This window comes from Orycteropus afer, unplaced genomic scaffold (genome assembly GCF_000298275.1).
Source record: "Orycteropus afer afer isolate SDZICR_OR568_19922 unplaced genomic scaffold, OryAfe1.0 scaffold00049, whole genome shotgun sequence".
NCBI classification, from domain to species: domain Eukaryota; kingdom Metazoa; phylum Chordata; class Mammalia; order Tubulidentata; family Orycteropodidae; genus Orycteropus; species Orycteropus afer.
This window is the reverse complement of record NW_006921636.1, coordinates 10,987,268-11,010,865: the sequence shown is the minus strand read 5'-3', so window position 1 is coordinate 11,010,865 and position 23,598 is coordinate 10,987,268. Positions and strand designations below refer to the sequence as shown.

The 23,598-nt window shown below is 47.6% G+C and overlaps 1 protein-coding gene across 1 annotated transcript; it reads left to right on the top strand.

Moving 5' to 3' along the window:
* Window positions 1–291: 291 nt before the first annotated feature.
* On the top strand, window positions 292–22,218 carry ZSWIM3 (zinc finger SWIM-type containing 3). The gene is made up of 2 exons (XM_007938369.1): window positions 292–446; window positions 20,292–22,218. Exons 1-2 carry the CDS (start codon window positions 292–294, stop codon window positions 22,216–22,218), a joined length of 2,082 nt encoding a protein of 693 aa, XP_007936560.1.
* The last annotated feature ends 1,380 nt before the right edge of the window (window positions 22,219–23,598 follow it).

Sequence of the window (23,598 nt, the reverse complement as noted above, 5' to 3'; positions counted from 1 at the left end):
CCGGTGTGTGATTGGATGTGATAGTGAGAGGGCGGAACATCGGTACTGGATAATAAGGGCTGAGTGTCACTTTCCCTCTGTCAGACAGCAGAGACGCCCCTCGCCCCTCTTAACTCTTTCAGGCTTTGGGCTCCTCCTGAGCTCCATTTCATAAAGGGCCATTCAGGTGGGACCAACCTCTACGGTCCTGGGCCGAGGCCAGCCTGTAGACCCCTACAGTGACCTCTCACCCCCAGTGTGATCTTAGGCCCACGCCTAGACCAACCCCTCGCGTGGGCTGAGGGGGCGGCCATGGAGCTGGGCAGCTGCTTTGAGACCTACGAGGACTTCAAGGAATGCTTCAGCGCCTACAAAAAAGAGAACAGGTGCTCCTTCATTCCCAGAGACTGCATCTCCGTCCGCTTCCACAACCTCAACCAGGGCACCTCCATCCGTGAGGACATCCTGTAAGGGCGGGGCGGGGCGGGGCGGGGCAGGAGCATGGGGAGGAGGGAGGCCTGGGGGAGGAGGGAATGCTGTCGGGCCCTTGTTCTCACTTCCCCAGCCGTTCATTCAGCAGGCACTTATTGAGCACCTGCTGTGTGCCTTTTGAAAACAGCAGAACCTCCACAGGCATTGCTTTTTGACCACCCACTTCACCGTCACTCATTCATCCCTTTATTCAACGAGCTTTTTCTGGAATTCATAAGAACAACAATTCGTCCCATTTTTGGAACACCTGCAGTATTCCAGACACACAGTATGGCCCTCACAGATGGGTAGAAAACACTTTAGGTTCTGTTCTTTACAAAGCAGTAACAAGTCAATTGGTGATTGTTTCATTCATTCATTCTGTCTATGGTTCTTGAGCTCCTGATATTAACAACCATTTTTATAAACCCTTTCCTGTCCGAGGCAGCGTTTCCTCCTCTGGGCATGCTTTATCCTTCAGGGCTACACTGAAGATTAAATGTCATTTTTCTCATTTAACAGATAAGAAATCAGGCGTAAAGAACTTAAGACAGGAATTGAAAACTCAAATGTCTTCAGGGTTCAGTTGAAACAACCTAGTGTAAGAAAGTGTAACATACTTTTCTGTTGTACTGTAAGAATAAGAATGATGAAATAACACCACAAGGTCTCCATGCTAGGAACAACAGAGAGAAGTGTGAACTGGAACAAATTGGAGAGCAGGTCCCATCTAATCAACTCCAGCTGATTACTGCCACGTGAAAAATGAAGATCCATTGTTGTCAGAATTTTGGGCAAGGGGAATCAGAAACCCAGACTTCGATGTGAATTTGTCCACTTATAAAAAATTAGTAGCCAATTCAAATTTTAATACACACCATAAAGGCCAACTCAGACTCAAAAAGGTATATGTGAAGGCCATCAGTTTGAGACCTCTGGATTGAGATGTTGGCCAGAGCTCCCCAGTGAGGAAGCCAGGCTGTGTTCTTTCCACTACTCAGAAGTCTAGTGTTGTGTTGGGTACAGATGACATAAAGATGGTTAAAAAATCCAACCTACCCTCAAAGAGCTTAAGGTAGAATAGATTTGCACTCAGATAAGCTACCTGTTGTTGTTATGTGCCATCGAGTCGGCCTGACTCATAGCGACCCCTCTGGGTTTCTGAGGCAGTATCACTACAGAAGTAGGTTGTCCAACCTTCCTTCTGAGGAGTTGCTGGTAGGTTTGAACCACCAGCCTTCTGGGTTAGCAGTCAAGTGCCTTAGGCACTACGCTACCAGAACTCCCAAGCTACTTAGTAAGTGCTAATACTTTACAAGAGACATGTGCAGAAGAGGAAGTGACATACCTGGGAGGTAGGAAAAAGCTTCATTCTGGACGTAATGGTTTCTCTGGGCAGCGGATACATACAGAAGGCTGGAGCAGGAGTCTCAAGGTCCCTGGGTGGGGCAAAAGTTTTGATCTCAACTACTAACCCAAAGGTTGGTGGTTCGAACCCACCTGGTAGCACTGCAGAGGAAAGGCCTGGCAATCTGCCTCTGTAAAGATGACAGCAAAGAAAACCTTATGGGGAAGTTCTACTGTGTAACACCTGAGGTCACCACGAGTTGGAATTGACTCACAGGCAATGTTTTTTTTTTTTGGTGTTGTTAGAGTAGGGATTCAATGGTTAATGATTGAGTAACATCGAGGAGTTTGCCTGGAGGAGGGAGGCTCTGTGAGAGCAAAGACACAGATAAGTGTAAGAAGGTGACATGGTTGAGAAACTGTGGGGTACCGTGATTGGTAAGAATTGAGATCAGTTGCAATCTTCTTAAGAGTCAGTGTCCTGTTGAGAGGTGTGTGGCCTTTATTCTGTGTGAAACATTGTGCTAAACAGTGAGAAGATTGCAAAAACACCCTGCTCTCAGCTGCTTACTGTCTGGATAAAGTGAGTAGCTTCCCGTGGTCCACAGGATGGCATCAGGATCATCCAGCTGGCCCGCCAGGTCTGCTGCCCTTCTGACCTCTCCACCTTGCACTGTCTGCTCCATCCACTTAGGACCTCCTCTACAGTCAGCTCCTGCCCTAAACCCACAGCTTCCTGGTCCTTGCACTGTGTGTCCTCTGGCTAGAATTATCTTGCCCATCGACCCACTCAGCTTAGCTCCCTTCTCATATGTCATTTGTTTTGTGTGCTGTCAGCTCTTGCCATGTCCTATACTGCAAGTTACTTAACATTTTTCTTTACACTCAGTTTTAATATTCAAGGAAACCTGTTTTAAACTCAGCCTAGGCAATAATATATATGAAGTACAGTAAGGGGGGGTGTTCTGGAATCAGACTGGCTGATTCCATGTAAAATGCAGAACATGTGAAATGAATGCTGTGTATGTACAATGAATTATTAAAATATCTATTCTTATGCAATCTGAGGTCAATTTGGATCCCTTGTGGGAAACTGTCTTAGCTTGTTGTTCATTTTTCTTCAGTTCTCAGCATTTCTTCCAGGAAGCCTTCCTTAACTTCCCCAAAATGAGGTTTGATGCTCCTCCAGGGTTCCAACAGCACCTGTTACACCTCTTCGCGTATTGCTCTGCGATACAGTTTCCAGAGGTTCTCTCATTGGCTGAGCTCTTCCAGGGAGGGTCCCTGGTTCACCATTGTATTCCCGGGGTCTAGTACATTTTGTCTAGGAGCTCTGGTAGCATAGTGCTCAAGGCACTTGACTGTTAACCAGAAGGCTGGTGGTTCAAACCCATCAGCCACTCCTCGGAAGGAAGATGGGGAAATTTACTTCCGTAGTGATATCGCCTCAAAAACCCAAGGAGGGGTCACTAGGAGTTGGGTCCAACTCAAGGTTACATCACAACAACTACAGTACATTTTGTATAGCATGCTGTATCTAGTACAGTGTTTGGCCCATAGCAGGTGTTTAGCCTTGTTTCTTGAAAGAATGAATCATCAGGCAATAAATATGACATTCAAGACACTAGGTGCTGCAGGAACTTGAAAGAGAGTAGTCACTGTGGGCTGTAGAAGAGAAAGGGAGGCTTGAGCTGGGCTCCCGGAGATGGAGATGGTGGGGTTTTTTTTGTTTTTGTTTTTGCTGCTGTGACAAATTACACAAACTAATGGCTTTTAACAACACAACTTTAGGTTGATTCTATAAGTTGGAAGTCAGACATGGGCCTCTCTGGGCTAAAATCAAAGTGTCAAGGAGCATTGATTTCCTTCCCTCTCCCATTCTAGGGACTGCCGGCACTCCTTGGCTTGCAGTCCCCGGCCTCCATCTCCAGAGCCACCAGTGACAGGTGGCGCGCTCCTCACATCGTATCCCTGTGACCTCCTGTCCTCACGTCCCCTGCTCTGACTCCCCTTCACCCTGTCGAAGGACCCTTGTGAGGAGACCTGTTCAGCCAGGAGGAAGGTTTATGCTGGAGAGTCGTGGGAAGGAAAACGGGCCCGAATAAATAGACTGGAGGCTTGCAGTTAGTTTTTTAAAAATGGTCTTTGGAGGCTGAACAGTTTTTAAAATGAGTTTGTTTTCGTTATACTTAATATAGTCATTTGTTGTTGGTGGCACATAAGGACTACAAATACAGTCAATTAAAGAAGAAAAATTCAAATAGTACAAGAGGATGTACTATTGGGCATTATCTAGAGGCCACCACTGTTAGCTTCCTGAGATGTCTGTGCCTGAACAAGCATGGCTTGTATGTGTATACATTTCTTTGTTTTTAACACAAATAGCATATTAGCACCACACATCATTCTGCACCTTGGCTGTCTCACCTGTCAGTGTTTCTTGGCGATTATTCCACATCACTTCTTCCACTTGTGTGCGGAGATCATCCTTACGGAGAGTTCTGTGGTATAGTCCCTTGCTCTCAGCTTTTGTTTACTGGAAGCTGACTGCACGCTAGAGTCTGAAGAGACGGTGTTGAAAGTGATAAATTGGGTCCCTGCCCTCATGGAGCTTACCCTCTAGTCAGGGGAACAGGTATTCATCTAAAATCACAGAAATAATTATCTACTTAAAATTGTGGTAGGATAATCCTAATAAAAAAAAAAAAAAAATGTGGTAGGGCTGCAAAGGAAAATTCCAGGCTGCTGGGTCGTGGAATGACTAGGAAACTTAACCTGGTTGAGTGGCCAGGGGCTGGTGGTGGTGGTGGAGGAGGAAGAGGGTGCTGGTTGACACTTAATACGGGTTCAGGCTCTTGATTAGAATCGTGACGTCTTCATTATCTGACTTGTCACTCTGAGTCACCCACAAGGCAGATTGTGTTACTCCCGGTGAGTTAATCCATGTGGAATGCCTACAAGAGTGCCCACTGTCGTTAGGGGCCATGGAGTTGGTTCCAACTCGCAGTGACCCTGTGTACCACAGAGTGAAACCCTGCCTAGTCCTGTGCGTTTCTCACAGCCCTTGCTGTGCTTGAGCCCATCGTCGCAGCCACTGTGTCAGCTCATCTCGCTGAGGGTCTTCTCTATTTTTGCTGACCCTCAGCTTACCCAGCATGAGATCCTTTTCCAGGGACTGGTCCCTTCTGATAGCCATCCTCGCTTTTAAGGAGCCTTCCAGCTGTACTTCGTCCAAGACAGAATTGTCCATTCTTCCAGCAGTCTATGGTACATACAGTAGTCTTCTCCAACACCACAATTCAAATGCATCAATTCTTTGGTCTTCTTTATTCACTGTCTAGCTCTCATAATAGCGCCTAGTACATAGAAAATGTTCCACAAATACTGTTCGTTCTCACTGCCGTCGAGTCAGATACAACTCATAGTGACCCCTCCTTGGGTGTCTGAGGTGGTATTACTATGGAAGTAGATTGCCCAATCTTCCTTCCAAGGAGTGGCTGGGGGGTTTGAACCACTAATGCCTTAGGTACTATGCCACCTAGCTGCTATTATTACATAATTATTCATGAGATCTGGTGGTGCATTGGTTAAAGCATTTGGCTGTGAACCAGAAGGTTGATGTTTGGAACCTACTAGCCACTCTGCAGGAGAAGTAAGGCAGTCTGGTTCTGTAAAGATTGGCAGCCTTGGAAATCCTATCGAGCAGTTCTACTCTGTCCTGTAGTGTTGCTATCAGTCAGAATCAACTGGATAGTTTGGCTTATTATTATTATTATTTTGCAGATTGGGAAACAGAGCCAGGGAAAGTCAAATGTTTAGAAAAGGCTAATAATTTCTACCTGTTTCAGGTTAAAGGTACCCTGGTGGTGCAGTGGTTGAGAGCTCAACTACCAACCAAAAGGTGGGAGATTTGAACCCACCACTGGCTGCTCAGGAGAAAATACTTGGCCTTCTGAGATTACAGCCCTGGAAAGCCGGGGGCAGGGCCGGGGTTCTCCTCTGTCCACGGGCCTCTGTTGTTGTTATGTGCCGTCGACTCATAGTGACCCCACCTTGGGTTTCTGAGGCAGTATCACTACGGAAGTAGATTGCCCTATCTTCTTTCCAAGGAGTGGCTGGTGGGTTTGAACCACCAGCCTTCTGGTTAGCAGTCAAATGCCTTAGGCACTATGTTACCAGAGCTCCCATAGGGCCTCTAGGAGCTGGAATTGACTTTTTGGTGAGGAGCAACCACCACAATAGCTTTAGGTTAAGGCTCAGAGTTTATTTACATAATGCTTGGAAGGCTATTTTTCACTGAGTTCATTTGTTTGAGCAAAGACAAAAGAGGATACATACAGTCAAGAGGCGGGCAGGGGAAGGCACTCAGGTAGTCAAGGCCTGGGAGAGGACAGTAATGAACCTGTGGCAAAAAGCACCCTCATCGTTACCTGGGCGTGAGCCAGGGTCTGAATCTAGCCAAGAAAAATGGGGAGGGCCAGAAAGGAGGGACAAGTGAGAGCAGAGAGCAGGGCAAGAGTCTAAGAAACTGTGAGAAAGCACTTAGGTGTTAGAGCTGCTGGTCAGACCAGACCCAGCCTGTTTGATTGCCATAATTACCCACTGGGCTGTAACAGCTTGCCAGTGTCATTTGTTCCTGTATTCATTCAACACGCTTTGAGCCTGTTTACCGTGGGTCAGGCATTGAGCTGTGGTACAGAGAGGAAGATGTGGTAGTCTCTACCTGAGGACAATAGTGAACTGAGACAGCTGACCAGGGAGTGAATTGATGAACAGGACAGGCCTTTAAGCGGGGACAGGTTGACTGCTGGTGAGGACGTGGTAAAGGATATTCTTGGGTCATTTATTTGACACTGGCTCTGGGCAGAGCACACTGACTGTGTTGGGCCTTTTAAATGCTACATGGATGCATGGGATGAATGCTGCTCTTGGGTGCTGGGGAAGCAGGCGAGGGAAATATATTTAAGAGTTAATTTAGCAGAGCACAGTGTTTTCCTAAAGTCGGATGCACACATGTCTTAGTTATCTGTCTAATGCTGCTGTAACAGAGATGTGACAAGTGGATGGATTTAACAAATAGGAATTTATTTTCTCACAGTTTAGGAAGCTAGAAATTCAAATTCAGGGCGCTGGTCTGGGTAAAAGCCTTCTCTCTCTGATGTCTCCTTTCAACATGTGTGAGCCCAGCATTCCTTGGAAATCTCCATGAGTCTTGGCATCAGTGTTACTCTGAGTCTAGGAGGTTCTTATCCCAGGGACCCTGGATCCAAAGGAGGTGCTCAGCTCCTAGCTCTTCTTTCTTGGTGGTAACAGGTCCCTCCCCTGCTCACTTATCTCTCCTTTTGTCTCTTGTAAAAGGTGATATAGGCCACATCCCAGGAAAATTCCCCTTACATCAGATCAGTCCTGTGTCCTGAGTAAGGCTGATGACTTAAGTAAGCTTGATGCATCATACCCTAATCTTGCCTCATTAACATAACAAACAACTAATCTGTAACATAACCTAATCCTCCCTCATTAACCACAGGCAGAGGTGAGGATTTACAACACATTACAAAATGGAGGATAATTACATCAGATAACAAAATGGAGAATAATTACACAATACTAGGAATCATGGCCTAGCAAAATTGACACATATTTTGAGGTGACACAATTCAGTCCATGACAGCATGCTACTGACGGTCAGGTGAGATGCCTTTACTAGTAAGTACTTAATAAATATGTAAGGAGTCTATGGGTGGCACAAATAGTTAAGCATTTGACTACTGGCCTCTGGGTTTGACAGTTCATACCCACCCAGACACAGTTCGGAAGACAGGCTGGTGTTATGCTTCTGAAAGGTCATGCCCTTGAAAGCCTTAGGCAGCAGTTCTGCTCTGACACACATGGGCTCACCATGAGTTGGAATCGATTGAACACCAGTTAACAACAACATTTCATAGGCATAAAATTTCCTTGTTCGAGGGAAACAAGTGAGCTGATTTGAAGCAAACCATTTGAAAATAATAGTGCAAATGCTGTGGCAAATGTGAAGATGGTTTGCGATTCATTCAAGTTCAGGAAGTTCTTCATGACTCACGGTCAGACTCACATGGTTATGGTTAAGACCAAGGGCTCTGGAGTCAGAGAGACAAGTTCTGCCCTTCACCTTGAGCAAGACTTCTTTTTTCCAGGTGGGGAAGAAGAATCTGTCTTTATTAAGTTGTTGTTGTTGTTGTTTGCTATCGAGTCGGCCCCGACTCATAGCGACCCCTCCTTGGGTTTCCGAGGCAGTATCACTACGGAAGTAGGATTGCCCAACCTTCCTTCCGAGGAGTGGCTGGTGGGTTTGAACCGCCAGCTTTCTGGTGAGCAGTCAAGTGCCTTAGGCACTATGCTACCAGAGCTCCTATCTTTATTAAGTTAGAACCAATTATATGATCTTTTAAAAAAATATATATTGTGATTTGGGTGACAGTTTATAGAGCAAATTCATTTTCCACACAGCACTTCATACACATTTTGTTTCATGACATTGACTGCAATCCTCACAATGTAACTGCTCTCTTCCCACTTCTTCCTTGTAGTTACCTCTTTCCTTTGTCCTTCTTTCCTATGCATTCCTGCCCCCTGAGCTATCTTTTGGCAAGACTTTTAACCTCTGTGGCACAGGCTCATTCTCTGTCAAACGAGAAGGGTAATGGTGAAGATTAAACAGGAAAATGCACGTAGCGGGTGAAACAGAAACCAGTTGCCACTGAGCTGATTCCAACTCACGGCAGCTTCATATGTGTCGCAGTAAAACGTGTTCCATAGGGTTTGGTGGTGATGGTGGTGGTGGTGGTGGTGGTGGTGGTGGTGATGGGGTTTTAATTTTGGGTGAAAATACACACAGCAGAACATCCCATTCATCAATTTCTACGTGTACAGTTTCATAGCATTGGTTCCATTCTTCATTGGGTCATCATTCTTGCTCTTTCCACCCATATTGTTTCATCATCATTGACTTAGGCTCACCACTCATAAACTTCTCATGTGTGCTTTAGTGACAGTTGACAATTTGATCTCATATAGATAATTCTTTGAAAGAAGGAAGTGGTCATGGGGAACATTCTTTACTAATTTAGCTAAACAGTTGTTTAGCTTAAAGAGGGAAAATTTTCGAGGGAAAATTCCAGGTCATGGTTTGAACGGTTCCTCAGAGGGATGTGTCAGGCTTCCTCCCCTTCAGTAAGGCCAGTCAGTCTGGATTCTGTATCCATAGAGTTTCCAATGGCTGGTTTTTCAGATGTGGACATGTGGGCACACAGCACCTCTGGGTAGACTGTAACCACCAACCTTCCACCCATTCACCATTGGCACCACCCAGGGATTCTTGGGTGCAAACATGATGTCCATTAGATAGTTGCCACAGTGATAACTCCTGTACATGATGGAAATTGGAAGGTGCTTTAAAAGAGTCAAAACAACAATAGTGGGAGTTGCCACTCAATGACAAAAAAGGTCCCTAACAACTGGGAAAGTCGATTTGGTGCCCAGTTTCCCCTCCTGTGTTTTCTGGCTGCTGTGGGCTCCCTGTCATGACGCCTGTCTGGGGGGCTGTCAACAGTCCATGAAGTACTCGGATGGCTCAGTGTCATAGCTGCCATTTTTTAACACTTTTTTGAAACACATTCCAGACTCTGTGCTAAGAATTTACAGGCATTGACTCATTTCACCTTCGCCACAGCCCTCTGAACTTTGCCCCTGTTAAAACTGTTTTCATTATCCCTATATCACAGTCACAAGGCCGTGCAGGAAAGCAAAAACCTTACTAATCAAGCTAGCCACTTAAAAAAGTAGTCACGACTTAGCCATTTCTTCCTGTTTATCCTGCTGGTCCCATCAACGTCTTTGGTGGTCTTTTCCTGGCTGATAGATAGATAATGGTAAGCAGTAGGATAATACAATGCAAACAAAACCAATTGCAAACTGAAATTGCAGAGTTCCTAAGAGCTGCAGGGCACTTCGGGAAGCCTCTGGAAAGGGATGATAGAGGAGCACTTACGTCACCCTTAAAATACCAAACCCAACCCACTGCCATCAAGTCATTCAGACTCATAACCACCTGTACTTGCTTCCCAAGGCAGTAAATCTTTACAAACATAGATTGCCCTATCTTCCTTCCACAGAGTAGCTGGTGGGTTTGAACCACCAACCTTCTGGTTAGCAGTCAGATACCTTAAGCGCTGAACTGCCAAAGGTCCACACATCACCCTTCGCCTCATCCAAAAATCCATTATCATCACTATAGGACTGAGTAGAACTGCCCCAGAGTGTTTCCAAGGTCATAATCCTTACAGGAGCAGATTGCCACTTTTTTCTTCCACGGAGCTGCTGGTGGATTTGAACCACCGACCTCTCAGTTAAAAGCTGAGTGCTGTGCCACCAGGGCTCCTCCCTTAGCCTCGTACCAGTTAACAAATGAGAAGGGAAATCAGCAAGGATGATAACAGGATCAGAATTTGAAAAGCAAAAGATTTGCCAAGAATTAAGATAGGCGCTTGGGAAATTGACTAAAGGCCCAGAATGTTTTGGTAAAACTGACCTTTGCATCTTGCAAAAGTGAGATGGGAAATGAAGTATTAATGTGTTGGGGGAGAAACTATACCAGGAAAAAAAAAAAGGATTCTTCAATTGATTCTTTTGTCTTTGTTTTCTTTGTCTATTTGTCTATGATTGGGCCAGTATAGTGTCAAGTTGTTCTTTGATTAGTCTAAGAATAGGCATCTAGTTGTCATTGTAACCTACATTTTATTAAATATAATATTAATTTCATATTTTTTGTGTTGTTTTTTAAGGTAAAGTTCCACTCAAATCTTTTTTCTTTGTTTCCCCTACTGTTTACTATGAAATGCTGCTTTCAGGGTTGGTGTTGGCCACAGTGAACTGGAAACCTTACCCGAATCAGCTTAGGAGTTCCCACTTAGAAGCCCAGAGGTGGCCCCCGAAGGTGGCTGTCTCAGAGGCGCAAGCCATTTCTATCTTCCCGCTCTGCCATCCTCAGGTCTCAGCTGTGCCCTCAGGGTGGCTCCCACCGTGGCACAGAGGGCAAGAGTCACACAGCCAGAAGATAAATCCTTCCTGGGTGTTCCGGGGACTTCCTACCAAGTTTCTTAGCCAGAATATCCCAATATCCCTGCCCGTTCCTAATGGGATTACCTTTTACTTTAGTCAGTTTAGACTAGCCCTGAAGCACAGAGCTCTGTGAGGGAGGGGTGGCAGGCTGAATAAGATGGAAGTTCTGTTAGGAAGAAGGAAGGGAGGGGGCAGAGGGGTGTCAGCAGAATGGGCTACAGCCGTTTAAATGGAGTCAGTGTAATTTGTAGTGATTATTCTTGGATCAGAATGGACCTATTGGTATTTCCATATTCGTGGCTGTGGAAATGCAGGTTTAGAGGAGTTGAACTGACTTGTCCAATGTCACACAGCTAATAAGCAGTAGAACTGGGATTGGGACTGGGATCCTCTGACCCCGGAATCTTGTTCCTATCTCAAATTACACTGCCCCGGGTGGCTTTCAGGAGCCTTGGTAGCTGGTATTTAAGCGCCTGGCTGCTGATTGCTCCACGGGAGAAAGACCTGGGGACTCCTGAGCCTAGGAAACTGTGGGGCAGTTCCCTGTCCCACTGAGCTGCTATGAGTTAAAAATCAACTTGATGGCCCCTGGCAACAAAGATGGCTCTGCCTGTTCTTCACCTGAAGAAATCATGCTCATTGTTCAGGGCACAGTTCACATACAAAGGGCACAAATCTTACATAAAATGAATCGGGAGTTTAGTTAATGCCCAGAGTCCAAGTGGATCACTTGTTCAGTTATAAATGGATTGCTTGTACCTCTGTTTAACAGTCACTTGATTTTGACTTTTAATCACCTACTTGTGTTAAAACAGGAGCTCAGGCAGTGCAGTGGTTAAGGCATGAGCTGCTAACCAGAAGGTCCATGGTTCAAACCCATTGGCCGCTCTGCCTCAGGAAAGATTTACAGCCTCGGAAAACCCTGTGGGGCACTTATACTCTGTCCTATAAGGTCACTACGAGTCAGAATTGACTTGATAGCAGTGGGTTTGGTAATAATCTCCCCATTCACGTGACTTTGAAAGTAGGGACTGTCTGATTTGTGTAGGTAGCTTTCAGAGCAATCAGAAGCGTTGGGCTTTGTTGTTCGTTGTGGTTGTGTTGGCTCCCCCTTGTGGCAGCCTTGTGTGTAACAATAAAAACATGCTGTACCATCCTCGGGATTGGTGGACCGTTTGAGCCCATTGTGCAGCCAGTGTGTCAGTGCATCTCGTGGAAGGTTTCCCTTGTCGTCAGACCCCTTACCGAGCACGCTGTGCTTCTCTAGTCCTTGCTCTTTGTTGATGGCCAAAGGAAGCGAGACGAAGTCTTGTCCTCCTCACTTCTGAGGAGCAGTCTGGCGGTAATTCCTCCAAAATAGGTTTATTTGTTCTTCTGTCAGTTCGTGGTTGTTTTGGTTACCTAGTGCCGCTCTGACAGCAGTACACCACAAATGGGATGCTTGGACAAATAGGAGTTTATTCTCTTACAGTTTGGAGGCTTTCAGTCCAAGTTCTAAGTGCCAGGCTCTAGGGGCTGGGTGAAAGCCCTTCAACCTTGGGGTTCAGCTCTGCCTCCTGCTCCCAGCCCACTTTCTTCACTCAGACAGCTACTGGCTGTTGAGGCTAACAAGCGCAAGGTCAACAAATAAAATGGCACAGTCCCAATATTCCCAAACCACACGGCAGGCCATTCTTTCAAGTCCGTTGTAAGTCCCAAGGTTGGCAGAGCATGGCAGGCTGCTGAACTATGACTTGGCTACATGCAAGGTTCAAGTATGCCATAAGCTAGAGACCATTCCCCAAGCTGTTTCTTATATACGGGAAGCAGACCACATCCCCAAAGCAGCTACTCAGCTGCTTGTAGTAGATCACTCCATGGAGTTGATTGCCAGTCTCATGGGGAATAACTACCACCAGCTGCCCAGCCACTCACCCAGGCCCAGCTAAGTTGACACACAACCTTAACTACCACAATGGTATATTCAGCGTTCATCGCCAACACCACAATTCAAATATGCTAATTCTTCTTTGATCTTCAGTTCTTATAATCTAGCTTTTACATGCATATGAGACAACTTAAAAGACCATGGCTTAGATCTGCGGCCCCTTAGTCACTTATCAAAGTGATGTCTTTGCTTTATAACACTTTGAAGAGGCCTTTTGCAGCAGGTTTGCCCAATGCAGTGCATCATTTGATTTCTTGACTTGGTGATGTTAACTCAGTAAATATTTGAAATTAAATAAAGGATTTGTTCAAGGTTATAGTTAGTAAGAGTAATAGTGCTAGGATTCAAGGAAAGATTTCCACATGGAAGGAAACTTTGTTGGTTACGAGGGATGGGAAGGGAGAGGGAAAATTGCTAGCTAGGAAAGAGACACATATTGATTTGGGTGAAAGGAAAGGCAATGTACCAAAAGTGAGTGGCCAGCACAGTAACACTAAGGAAAAGGAAGATATGGACAGGTGCATAAGAAGTACAGACAACAAAGGTAAATACTATTACATACACAATACTGCATTGTCAGTAATAACAAACATCAGTAAAAACAAACGGGTGGATGCATAGGTAGACAAACAGGATGATCAGGTACAGGTAGGCGAATGGGCATATAACCATGACCATGTATAGGTTGGGCAGATATTTCTACATACGTGTTTGTGTGTGCTATAAGAATGTCCATATGTATAATAGGGCTAACAGTGGGCAAAGTTAGGATAACTTCTTAGCCACAGCCAAACACCTTGAGGGAGTGAGTCACTGGGTCAGTGGGCTTGGAACCACGGTCACAGGCACATCAAACTCAACTGGCGTAAATACTGCACAACAAATATTGTTCTCCATCCCACTTTGGTGAGTAGTGACTGTGGTCTTAAAAGCTTGCAAGCGGCCGTCTAAGAAGCAACAATTGGTGTCTTCTCTTTTGAAGCAAAGAAGAATGAAGAAAATCAAAGACACAGGAAAACAGTTAGTCCAAGGGAGTAGTGGACCATACAGACCTCAGCCTGTGTGACCGTGAGACCAGAAGAACTACATGGTGTCTGTCTACCAATGCCAACCACTTGGAAAGGGATCAAAATCGGAGATCCTGGATAGAGCGGGAGAAAAAATGTAGAACAAGACTCAAAATCATAAAAAAGACCAGGCTTACTGGTCTGATAAAAACTCAAATTCCAAACTCACTGCCATTAAATCAATTCCAACTCATAGCAACCCCCACTGGGTTTCCAAGGCTGAAAATCTTTACAGAAAGGGGCTGCCTTATCTTGTTCCATGGAGTGGTTAATGGGTTCAAACCATCAACATTTTGGTTAGCAACCAAATGCCTTAACCATTACGCTACCAGAACTCCTTACTGGTCTGATAGAGACAGCGAAACCCCCGAGACTGTGGCCCTAGTCACTCTTCAGGCCTGGAATTGAACTGACACCCATGGGTCAGCTTTCAACCAGACAATAGACAGGCCTACGAAGTGGCCAGTTATACCAGGTAGGTACACTCCTTAGAACAATCAACCATGGGAGACTAGAAGGGCAGCATTTGCATAGGGAGCTAGCTCAGAGGGCAGGAATGCATAGGAAAAAAGGAGACAGGGAAAAGGTAACCACAGGGAAGAGGTGGGAAGAGAGCTGTTACGTGTGGGAATTACAATCAGTGTTACAGAAGAAAATGTATATGAACTGTTGAATGGAGAAGGAATTTCATCTGTAAACTTTCACCCAAATCACAATTTAGAAGAAAAAAGAAAAAAAAAAACCTTAAACTTTTTTTTTTTTTTAAAGCGTAATAGTGCCAATAAGAGTAATAGCCAACAGTGCTTGGCTGAGGGTAGCCAAGTCATCTGTTTGCCATATAGGAAGAACTGTGTATGTTGTACATTCACCCACTCAGCATTCATCCAGTGTCTGTCCATAGTGCACCTACTGTGTGCCTGACACTGGGAGTATAGTGGGGACACCAGTAGGCCATGCCCTCATAGGGGAATATAGGCGCCTAGTGGTGTAGTGCCTAAGGCACTTGACTGCTGACCAGAAGGCTGGCGGTTCAAACCCACCAGCCACTCCTCGGAAGGAAGGTTGGTCAATCTACTTCCATAGTGATACCACCTGGGAAACTCAAGGAGGGGTTGCTATGAGTCAGGTCCGATTCCACGGCACATAACAACAACAACACAGAATGATGGGAAGGAAGCAAGGCTGATTAACTCTCCCTCCCTCCACATCACAGTTGAGCTCTCTTAGACATTGTTGCTGTGTGTTGTTATGTCTGTTCCTACTCATTGTGACTGTCAGACAGGATAGAACTGCCCTGTGGGGTTTCATAGGCTGTAATCTTTAAGGAAGTCGATAGCTGGGTCTTTCCTCCTGTGAAGTGGCTGGTGGGTTTGAAGTGTGGACGTTTCGGTTAGCAGCTGAGCACTTAACCATTGCACCACCAGGGCTCCTTACTCTTAGAAACACTTCAGTATAACAACACAATGTATTGCTATGAGTCTGAGCCACCTCCATGGCACTTAGCAACAACGAGGGAGATTCAGAATAAAACCTTGTCCCTTCCCTGAAGGCAGGCTATGGTTTTACCAGGGAGACAGAAGTAAGTATAGATTAAAATAGTGACAGACACAGGACACATCTGTGTGCTTCTCAGTTCGAAAGTGATGACCTGAAACAATTGAAGGAAAATCACAGAAGCTTTAACCTAGTATCCGCTAAGTGTGAGATCCATGCTGTCAACAAGGACATTGTGTTCAAAGATCATTAAGCTCTTGAAGCCTTCCGAGGAGAGGTGGATAAAAATGGGAAGCTAAAGAAAGGAGTCAAATTGGAGAAATATTTTTAAGGCCAAAAGGCCACGTAATGGCTAACTACTCGGACTGTAGCCAAGCCAACTTAACGTAAACCTCCAGTCTCAGCTGGAGCGCCAACCCCGCCCCCCCCCCGAGTCTCCTCCTTGAAGGCAAAACTGAGCTCTTTTAAGTCGGCTTCCTATTTGTAAAATGTGGTTGATGATAGCACTCCTTTCCTAGTATAAAAGGATGCACGTTCGGGGCTTAGTGTTGCTGGCATATCACAAATCCTCGATAAGGGTAGCAGTGTAGGAAAGAACAAGTCTTGTGAACATACTGGATACAGGCGTGAAGGAGAAGGAGGCATTAGAAAGAAGACCAGGGTTCCCAGTGGAAGGTGTAGTTGTTAGTGGAGCCAGGGATGTCGGGTAGAACTTTTTGTTGACAGTCGCCAGTCTCTGTGGAGGAGGTCAGCAAACATTCGCTGAGCGCACACACCCAAAGCAAACCTGTTGCCACTGAGTGGATTCCAACTCATAGTGACCTTGTGGGACAGGGTCGAACTGCCCCATGGGAAATTTCTAAGGCTGTTATCTTGATAGAAAGGAGCTGTGGTGGCACAGTGCCTAAGGCATTTGACTGCTAACCAGAAGCTTGTGGGTTCACACCCACCAGCCACTCTACAGAAGGAAGACAGGGCAGTCTACTTCCTAAAGATTTACTGCTTGGAAACCCAGTGGGGGTCACTATGAGTCAAAATCGACTCAATGGCAGTGGGTTTGGTTTGTAAGTTTTAGAATCTTGATAGAAGCAGACTGCCACGTCTTTCTCCCACAGAGCAGCTGGTGGGTTTGAACTGCTGACCTTGCGGTTAGCAGTCGGTTAACAGCCAAGCACTTAACCACTGCACCACCAGGACGCCTCTGAGTGCACATAAAGTCAATATAATTGATGAGCTAGAGTTATGCTAAGATGCTGAGAGAACAGAAAGGTAGAGCCTGATCTAGGGACTGGGAGAAGGCTTCCGAGAAAAGATGGTGGTTGTACGTGGCCTTGGAAGATGAGAGGCTTTGAGATGGAGAAGGGTGGAAAGGATTTTCCAGACCGAGGGACAGACATGGGCAAAGGGAGATGGCATAGTGGAGGCAGGACACTGCAGACAGTTTGTCTCTCTGGCCTAAAGAACAAGATGGGTGAGAATTGGGAAATGCAGCTGGAGAGACAGGCAAGGGCCCCTGTTGGACACCCTCCCTGGCCTTGCCTCACTGCTAGCCTGCTCCAGCCTCTTCCTGGCCCTAAGCTGAGGATGTGGCACTGCCTCCGCACTGTGCACACAGCAGTTAGGGCCATCTTCAGCCCCAGGCCCCTCCACCCTGTTATTACTGGGCTTGACATATCCTGTTTTTCTAAGCTTGCCTCACCGGATGGACAATGAGGACCAGCTGGATTAGTGCTTAGAAAAAGGTGGGCAAGATTTCCTGGCTGTGCCATGTCCTACCAGGGCCTGAGATCTTTTCCTCCTCCTCTGGTCCTTGGGTAGGTCCCTGGGTGGCACAGTGATTTGCGTGCACCTACTAACCTCAAGGTGACGTTCAAACCCACCCAGCTGTGCTGCTAAAGAAAGGCCTGGTGATCTGCTTTTGTAAAGATTCCAAACCAGAAACCAAACGCACTGCTGGCGAGTCGATTCTGACTCATGGCGACCCCCTGTGGTTTCCGAGGCAATACATCTTTATGGAAGTAGATTGTGCAGTCTTCCTCCTGAGGAGCGGCTATTTCTGTAAAGATTAACCGCCTCGGAAACCCAATAGGGGTCGCTATGAGTCAGAATTGATGGCAATGGATTTTGGTTTGATGTGTAAAGATCACAGCCAAGAAAAGCCCACGGAGCAGTTCTGCTCTGTCACGCTTGGCTGCTGTGGGTCAGCAGTGGGTTTGGTTTTGGTGTTTGGCCCTTGGGCTGCAACACTCCCGAGGAGGCAGGGGTGTGGCCTGAGGAGGCAGGGGTGTGACCTGTCCCACCCATCAGTGATTCATTTGCCCAGTAGGTCTTTGATAAGCATCTGATGTGTTAAGCATTTGGAATAAAGTGAAGGAATAGCTCAGTCCCTTGAAGACTTCCCCATCCAATTGGAAAAGTACTGCACAAACATTTGAGAATTTATGTAGCAGAAAACAAAACAGCCAAGAGAAGATCACAGGCACCGGAGCCATAATAGTAGCAATGTTGTTGTTAGGTGGTGTTGTCAGTTCCGACTCATAGCAACCCCACGTACAACAGAACAAAGCACTGCCCGGTCCTGCGCCAGCCTCATGGTTGTTGCTGTTTTGGGGCCCATCATTGCAGCCACTGTGTCCATCCACCGTGTTGAGGGTCTTCCTCGTTTTCGCTGACCCTCTACCAAGTGTGCCGTCCCTCTCCAGGGACTGGTCCTCCTGATATCGAGCATAAATAAAGGCAGAGCCAGGTTTTCAGCTAACTGTTACACCTGTGGTTTGTGTAGTCCTCACAACAGCTGTAATTTTTGGATGGAGTCCCTGGGTGGTGCAAAGAGCACATTTGGTTGCTAACCAACAGGCTGGCGGTTCGAGTCCATCCAAGCACCTTGAAAGAAAGGCCTGGTGATCTCCTTCTGATGAACGAGCTGGAAACCCTGTGGAGCCCAGTTCTCCTCTGACACGCACAGGGTTGCCAGGAGTCAGAACTGGCTCCATGGCAACTGGTGTTTGTCCATAAGAGAACTGTATACAGAGAGCTGAAGGGACTTTCCCAAGGTTAAATAGCCTCCAGGTGGTGGAGCCAAGATTCAGACCTGGGCAGTCTACTTCCAGTGTCACCACTGGCTAACCACTGCCTTTCAGCTAAGCCTTTTAGATAACCTATCACCATCAAGTAAGTTCCAACCCATGGTGACCCTATAAGACAGAGTAGAACTGCCCCACAGCATTGCCAAGGCTATCATGTTGTCAGAAAGGACCAGTCCCTGGAGACGGATGTGCTTGGTAGAGGGTCAGTGAAAAAGGGAAAGACCTTCCGTGAAGTGGATTGACACGGGCTGCAGCGACAGGTTCAAGCACGGCAGTGATTGGGCGGGTGGCGCAGGACCGGGCCGTGGTTGGTTCTGTTCACGGGTCATGAGGAGTCGGAGCCAACAGGATGGCACCTACCAAACAGCAGTCCTTACGGATACAGACTGCCATTTCTTTCTTGCAGAGTGGCTGGGGGGTTCAAATGGTTAAATCTTTCAGTTCTCAACCAAGTGCTTAACCACTGTTCTGTCAGGGCTATTTGCCTTTTAGATAAATGCTATGAATTCAGAGAAAGAAGTAATTGCTGTTCCCTGGAGAAGGGAGCTCTGACTGGGGCCTTGAAGCCTGGATGGAATGAGGATACCAAAAACCAAACTCACTGCCATAGAGTGGATTCCGACTCATAGCGACCCCTATTCTGAGGCGATTACAGAAGTAGATTGCCCCATCTTCCTTCTCGGATCAGCTGGTAGGTCTGAACCACCAACCTTCTGGTTAGCAGTCAAATGCCTTAGGCAGTGCGCCACCAGAGCGCCTTAGAATGAGGATGTTGTTGTTGTTGTTATGTGCCGTCGAGTCGGCCCCGACTCATAGCGACCCCTCCTTGGGTTTCCGAGGCAGTATCACTACGGAAGTAGGATTGCCCAACCTTCCTTCCGAGGAGTGGCTGGTGGGTTTGAACCGCCAGCCGTCTGGTTAGCAGGCAAGTGTCTTAGCCACTATGCTACCAGAGCTCCCAGAATGAGGATAGGAAGGGAGAAAGCTCAGGTATTCAATTTAATTACCACTGCCCTTTGCATCATCGCTTTCCACCTAGAACGGCCAAGCTACAACCCCAAACATCATCTAGCCCAGTGGTTATCGAGCTTCTTAGGATGTGGCCTTTTTTCTTTCTATGAAACAGATAAGCGGAACTCCTCTCCTCTCAGAGAGGAGGCCCAGACACACCACACCAACCACTGATCTAGCCCAGTGTCCTTAATGTCCCAGCTTTTCTCTCTCACGTCTGGAGGAGGCAACAGTGGGTCCCAGGACACAGGAATGAAGTGGACATTTTAGCCAGCAAGGAACCAGCTGGCCACCATGCCACCTGCCTCTTGTCTGCTTTCCCTTGTATCTTACCCTGAGTCGAATTGTTGGCAGCTAAAATGGGCAACGGGAGCTCTGGTGGTGTAGTGCCTAAGGCACTTGACTGCTAACCAGAAGCCTGGCAGTTGAAACCCACCAGCCACTCCTCGGAAGGAAGACTGGGCAATCTACTTCCGTATTGATACCGCCTTGGAAACCCAAGAACGGGTCACTATGAGTCGGATCCGACTTGACGGCAGTGAGTTTGGTTTTTGAAAATGGGCAACGGGGAGTAACGAAAGTAGTTCAGGCTTAGGACTGCTATAGAGGAAAATGTGGAGGGTTGTAGTCAGGGGCTTGGGACTTGAGAGTTCACCTAAATCTTCCTTCCCTCCATCCTACACTACACTGTGGTCTCCAGGAAACCTATTGGCCAGCGTAAATCACTAAGAGTGTTAGCTTCAGGGTTTTATCTTACCAGAGGAAAGGGATAGCCAGCCCTGTTCTCACTGTAACCTCTCCCTTCCCTAGATATGTGCAGGTGAAATTTGTCTGTATTCGGACCCAGTCAAACAGGAAGAGAACACCAGCAGCGGACATGTGCCCAGCGTACTTGTTCCTGCGGTACGATGAGAAACTGGATAGACTGTTTATCAGTGAACTGAACACCAAGCATATACACAGTGACTCTAAAACTGTGGGTCCTGGGGGAGACCCTGCTGGCAGATTTCAAAAGGCAATGCACCTGCAGAAACCCCAGCCTATACGACCCCCCTTTGACAAAGCCTTTGACGCTGAGAAGTCCCCAGTCGAACCGTCGTTGTGCTCAGATGAGGTCCAGATGCCCCCAAAGCCTGAGCAGGTCGGCATCACCCCTTCTGACCTGGCCGGTATAGCAAAAGTGATGAGGAACTTTCTCAGGATAGATGAAGGCTCCATGGCCTCCCTCAGCGTGGGCAACAGCCAGGACCTGGACCGGCTCAGCTTCCAGAGCAGCAAGATGAGCGACCTGTTCGCTCGCTTCCCAGAGAATCTCCTGCTGCACCGGGTGGAGAACGCCCAGGGCCACATCCTCTATGCTTTCCTGGTGGAGAACAAGGAACGAGAGGGGCGAGTGGTACACTTTGCCGTGCTCAAGGCTGAGACAGCCAGCTCCGTGGCCAAGATGCTAAGCATCTTCACAGAGTTCAACTCTGACTGGCCCAAGGTCAAGGTGGTCTTCGTGGACCCATCCTTCCCTCACCGAGCCATCCTGCAAGAGCTCTTCCCTGCTGCCCGCATCCTCCTCTCCATATACCACACCACCCGGCTCTTGGAGAAGAAGTTGCACCGTAGTTCAGCAAATGCTTCCTTTAAAAGGCTCATGAAGGAAGCCCTGCGGGAGGCCGTGTTTGTCACCTCCGAGGCCAGCCTGCAGAACCTCTCTCACATGTCCCAAGCCCTGCTGGATGAGGAGCTCTTCGGCTTCCTGCAGGCCCACTGGTTCTCCTGTGAACTGCTCTGGTACATGCACGTCAGGAAGGGCCTGCACGCATGTAACACCTACATGGACAGCCTCGACGTCGTCACCAGCAAGGTGTCAAGCCTGTTTCGGGAACAACAGTCCCTGCTTGACTGCATCCTGCACTTTGTGGATTACATGGACTTCTTTAACACCAAAGGCTTGAAAAACCTGCCCACGGCCCCTCCCAAGCTAAAGAGGGCCCGGCCACCAGGGGGTATGTCACCAAAGTCCAGGAAGACTTTGGGAACCTGTGAAGGGACCTTTACTAGGCCTTCCTGGCTCCCTGTGGTAGAGACAAAGCTAGACCCACAGCAGCGGCAGGTCCAGTGTTCCCAGGGTGGCATGCTAGATGCTTTGCACCAGAGTGGCTCCGAGCTGGCCTATAAGCTGTGCCACAGTGAGTGGGAGGTGGTGCAGAACTCCACCCACCTGGTGAATGTGGTTGGCTCCTCCGTGGACATTCAGCTGCTCGAGAACTCCCACCAGGCCAGCAAAGACGGCTGCAGCTGCAGCTGTTCCTTTCAACAGCGGTACCACCTGCCGTGCCGGCACATTTTGGCCCTGCTGCACACCGGCCAGCAGCCTGTGAGTGAAGCCATGGTGTGCCACAGGTGGCAGAAGAGGTACCAGCACCTCCTTGGGCCCGGTGGAGAGTTCCAGGACCCAGTTCTGGTCCCAAACACAGGCCAGCTCGAGAAGCAAGGACGGAACGACCTGATCCAGGACCTTAGCAGGGAGCTGGCCAACCTGCTAATGCAGAGTGAAGGGCCCGAGCTGGAGGAGCGCTGCTCCACCCTGCGCAAGATAGCCGACAGCTGGGCCGACCCCGGCCAGCCGCCCAAGCCCGGTCAGCAGCCTGGGGACTTCAAGGATGTGGGCCACCTCCCTTTCCTCTGGGGAAAGCAGGAGGAAGGGGAGGGGCTCCCTCCTGCTGAAGCCACGATTCATGATTGAAGCACTGCACTGAGCACTGCCCCCCAAAACCCCTCTTTCTGGAAGCCAGAGGGCGCAAAGTGACAGGATCCGTCGGGGTAATCCATGTCTTCCTATGTAGGACTAGGAGGAGGCTTACAGTAGGGAAGAGAGGAGCCCCACTGTGTGTGGCAGCCTTTTGGATCTGCCCCTTTGCTGCCCTACCTTGACATCCCTCAAGAGCCTCATTCCTTGTTCAAGGCCAAAGTTATCACCATACTGAAAGGTCACACCCTTTCCTTCCTCCTGTCCCTGAGATCAGTCGTATCCACTCTACAGAGATAACCCCCTGCCCCAGCATAGAGTGAGGCAAAGGGCTGGTTTCAGGGACAGAGGGAGGGAGGGTCACCCTTGACTCTTGCTGCTCTTCATGAAGAATCTGTCCTTTACACTTATTTTTATTCATATTAAATAAAGGTGTGTGTGTGTGTTTGTTTTAATAAAATTGCATAAGCAGGGGAAATGTGTTCTACTTGAAGAGGGAAGGAGGGGGAGTCGCGTCCAGGCCTAGTGGGAGGACTCCCGGCTTCACTCTCAGGAAGTGGCTGCTCTGGGGTAGATGCGTTCATTTTAAAGGAAACTGAGTGTTGTCAATCTACTGGGCTTATGGAAGGAACTAGAACCTGATGCCTCCAATGCAAACACTCCACAGCTTCACCTTCTCCCTGCCAACCAAGGCTTCCGATTCCAGGCTACCCCTACCCCACGTGCTCGCTGTCGGGTGCCGTCAAGCCCGTTCTGACTCACAGCAACCCCATGAGTACACAGAATGCAACCCTGCTTGGTCCTGTGCTATCCTCACAACCGTTAACGTCCGGGTTCCACTGTTGCAGCCAGTGTGTCAGTCATCTCATTGAGGGTCTTCCGTTTTTCACGGACCCTCTACTTTACCACCTTCTGTGGGGATTGGTCCCTCCTGATAACATATCCAAAGTATGTAAGACAGAGGCTTACCACTTCCTTCCTTCCAAGGAGCATTGTGTCTGATTCGACAGATGTGTTCATTCTTCTGGCAGTCCATAGTATATCCTGTATTCTGCACCAACAGCGTAATTCAAAGACAACAATTCTTCTTTAGTCTTCCTTATTCCTTGTCCGGCTTTCACAGGCATACAAGGCAATTAAAAATATCATGGCTTGGGTCAGGCACACTTTTAGTCTTCAAAGTGACATCTTAGCTTTTGAACGTGTTAAAGAGGTCTTTTGTCGCAGATTTGTCCAATGCAATACGTTGTTTGCTGCTTCCATGGGTGTTGATTGTGGCTCCAAGTAAAATGAAGTCTGTGACAACTTCTGTCTTTTCTGTTTGTCACAATGGTGCTTATTGGTCCAGTTGTGAGGATTTTTGTTTTCTTTACGTTG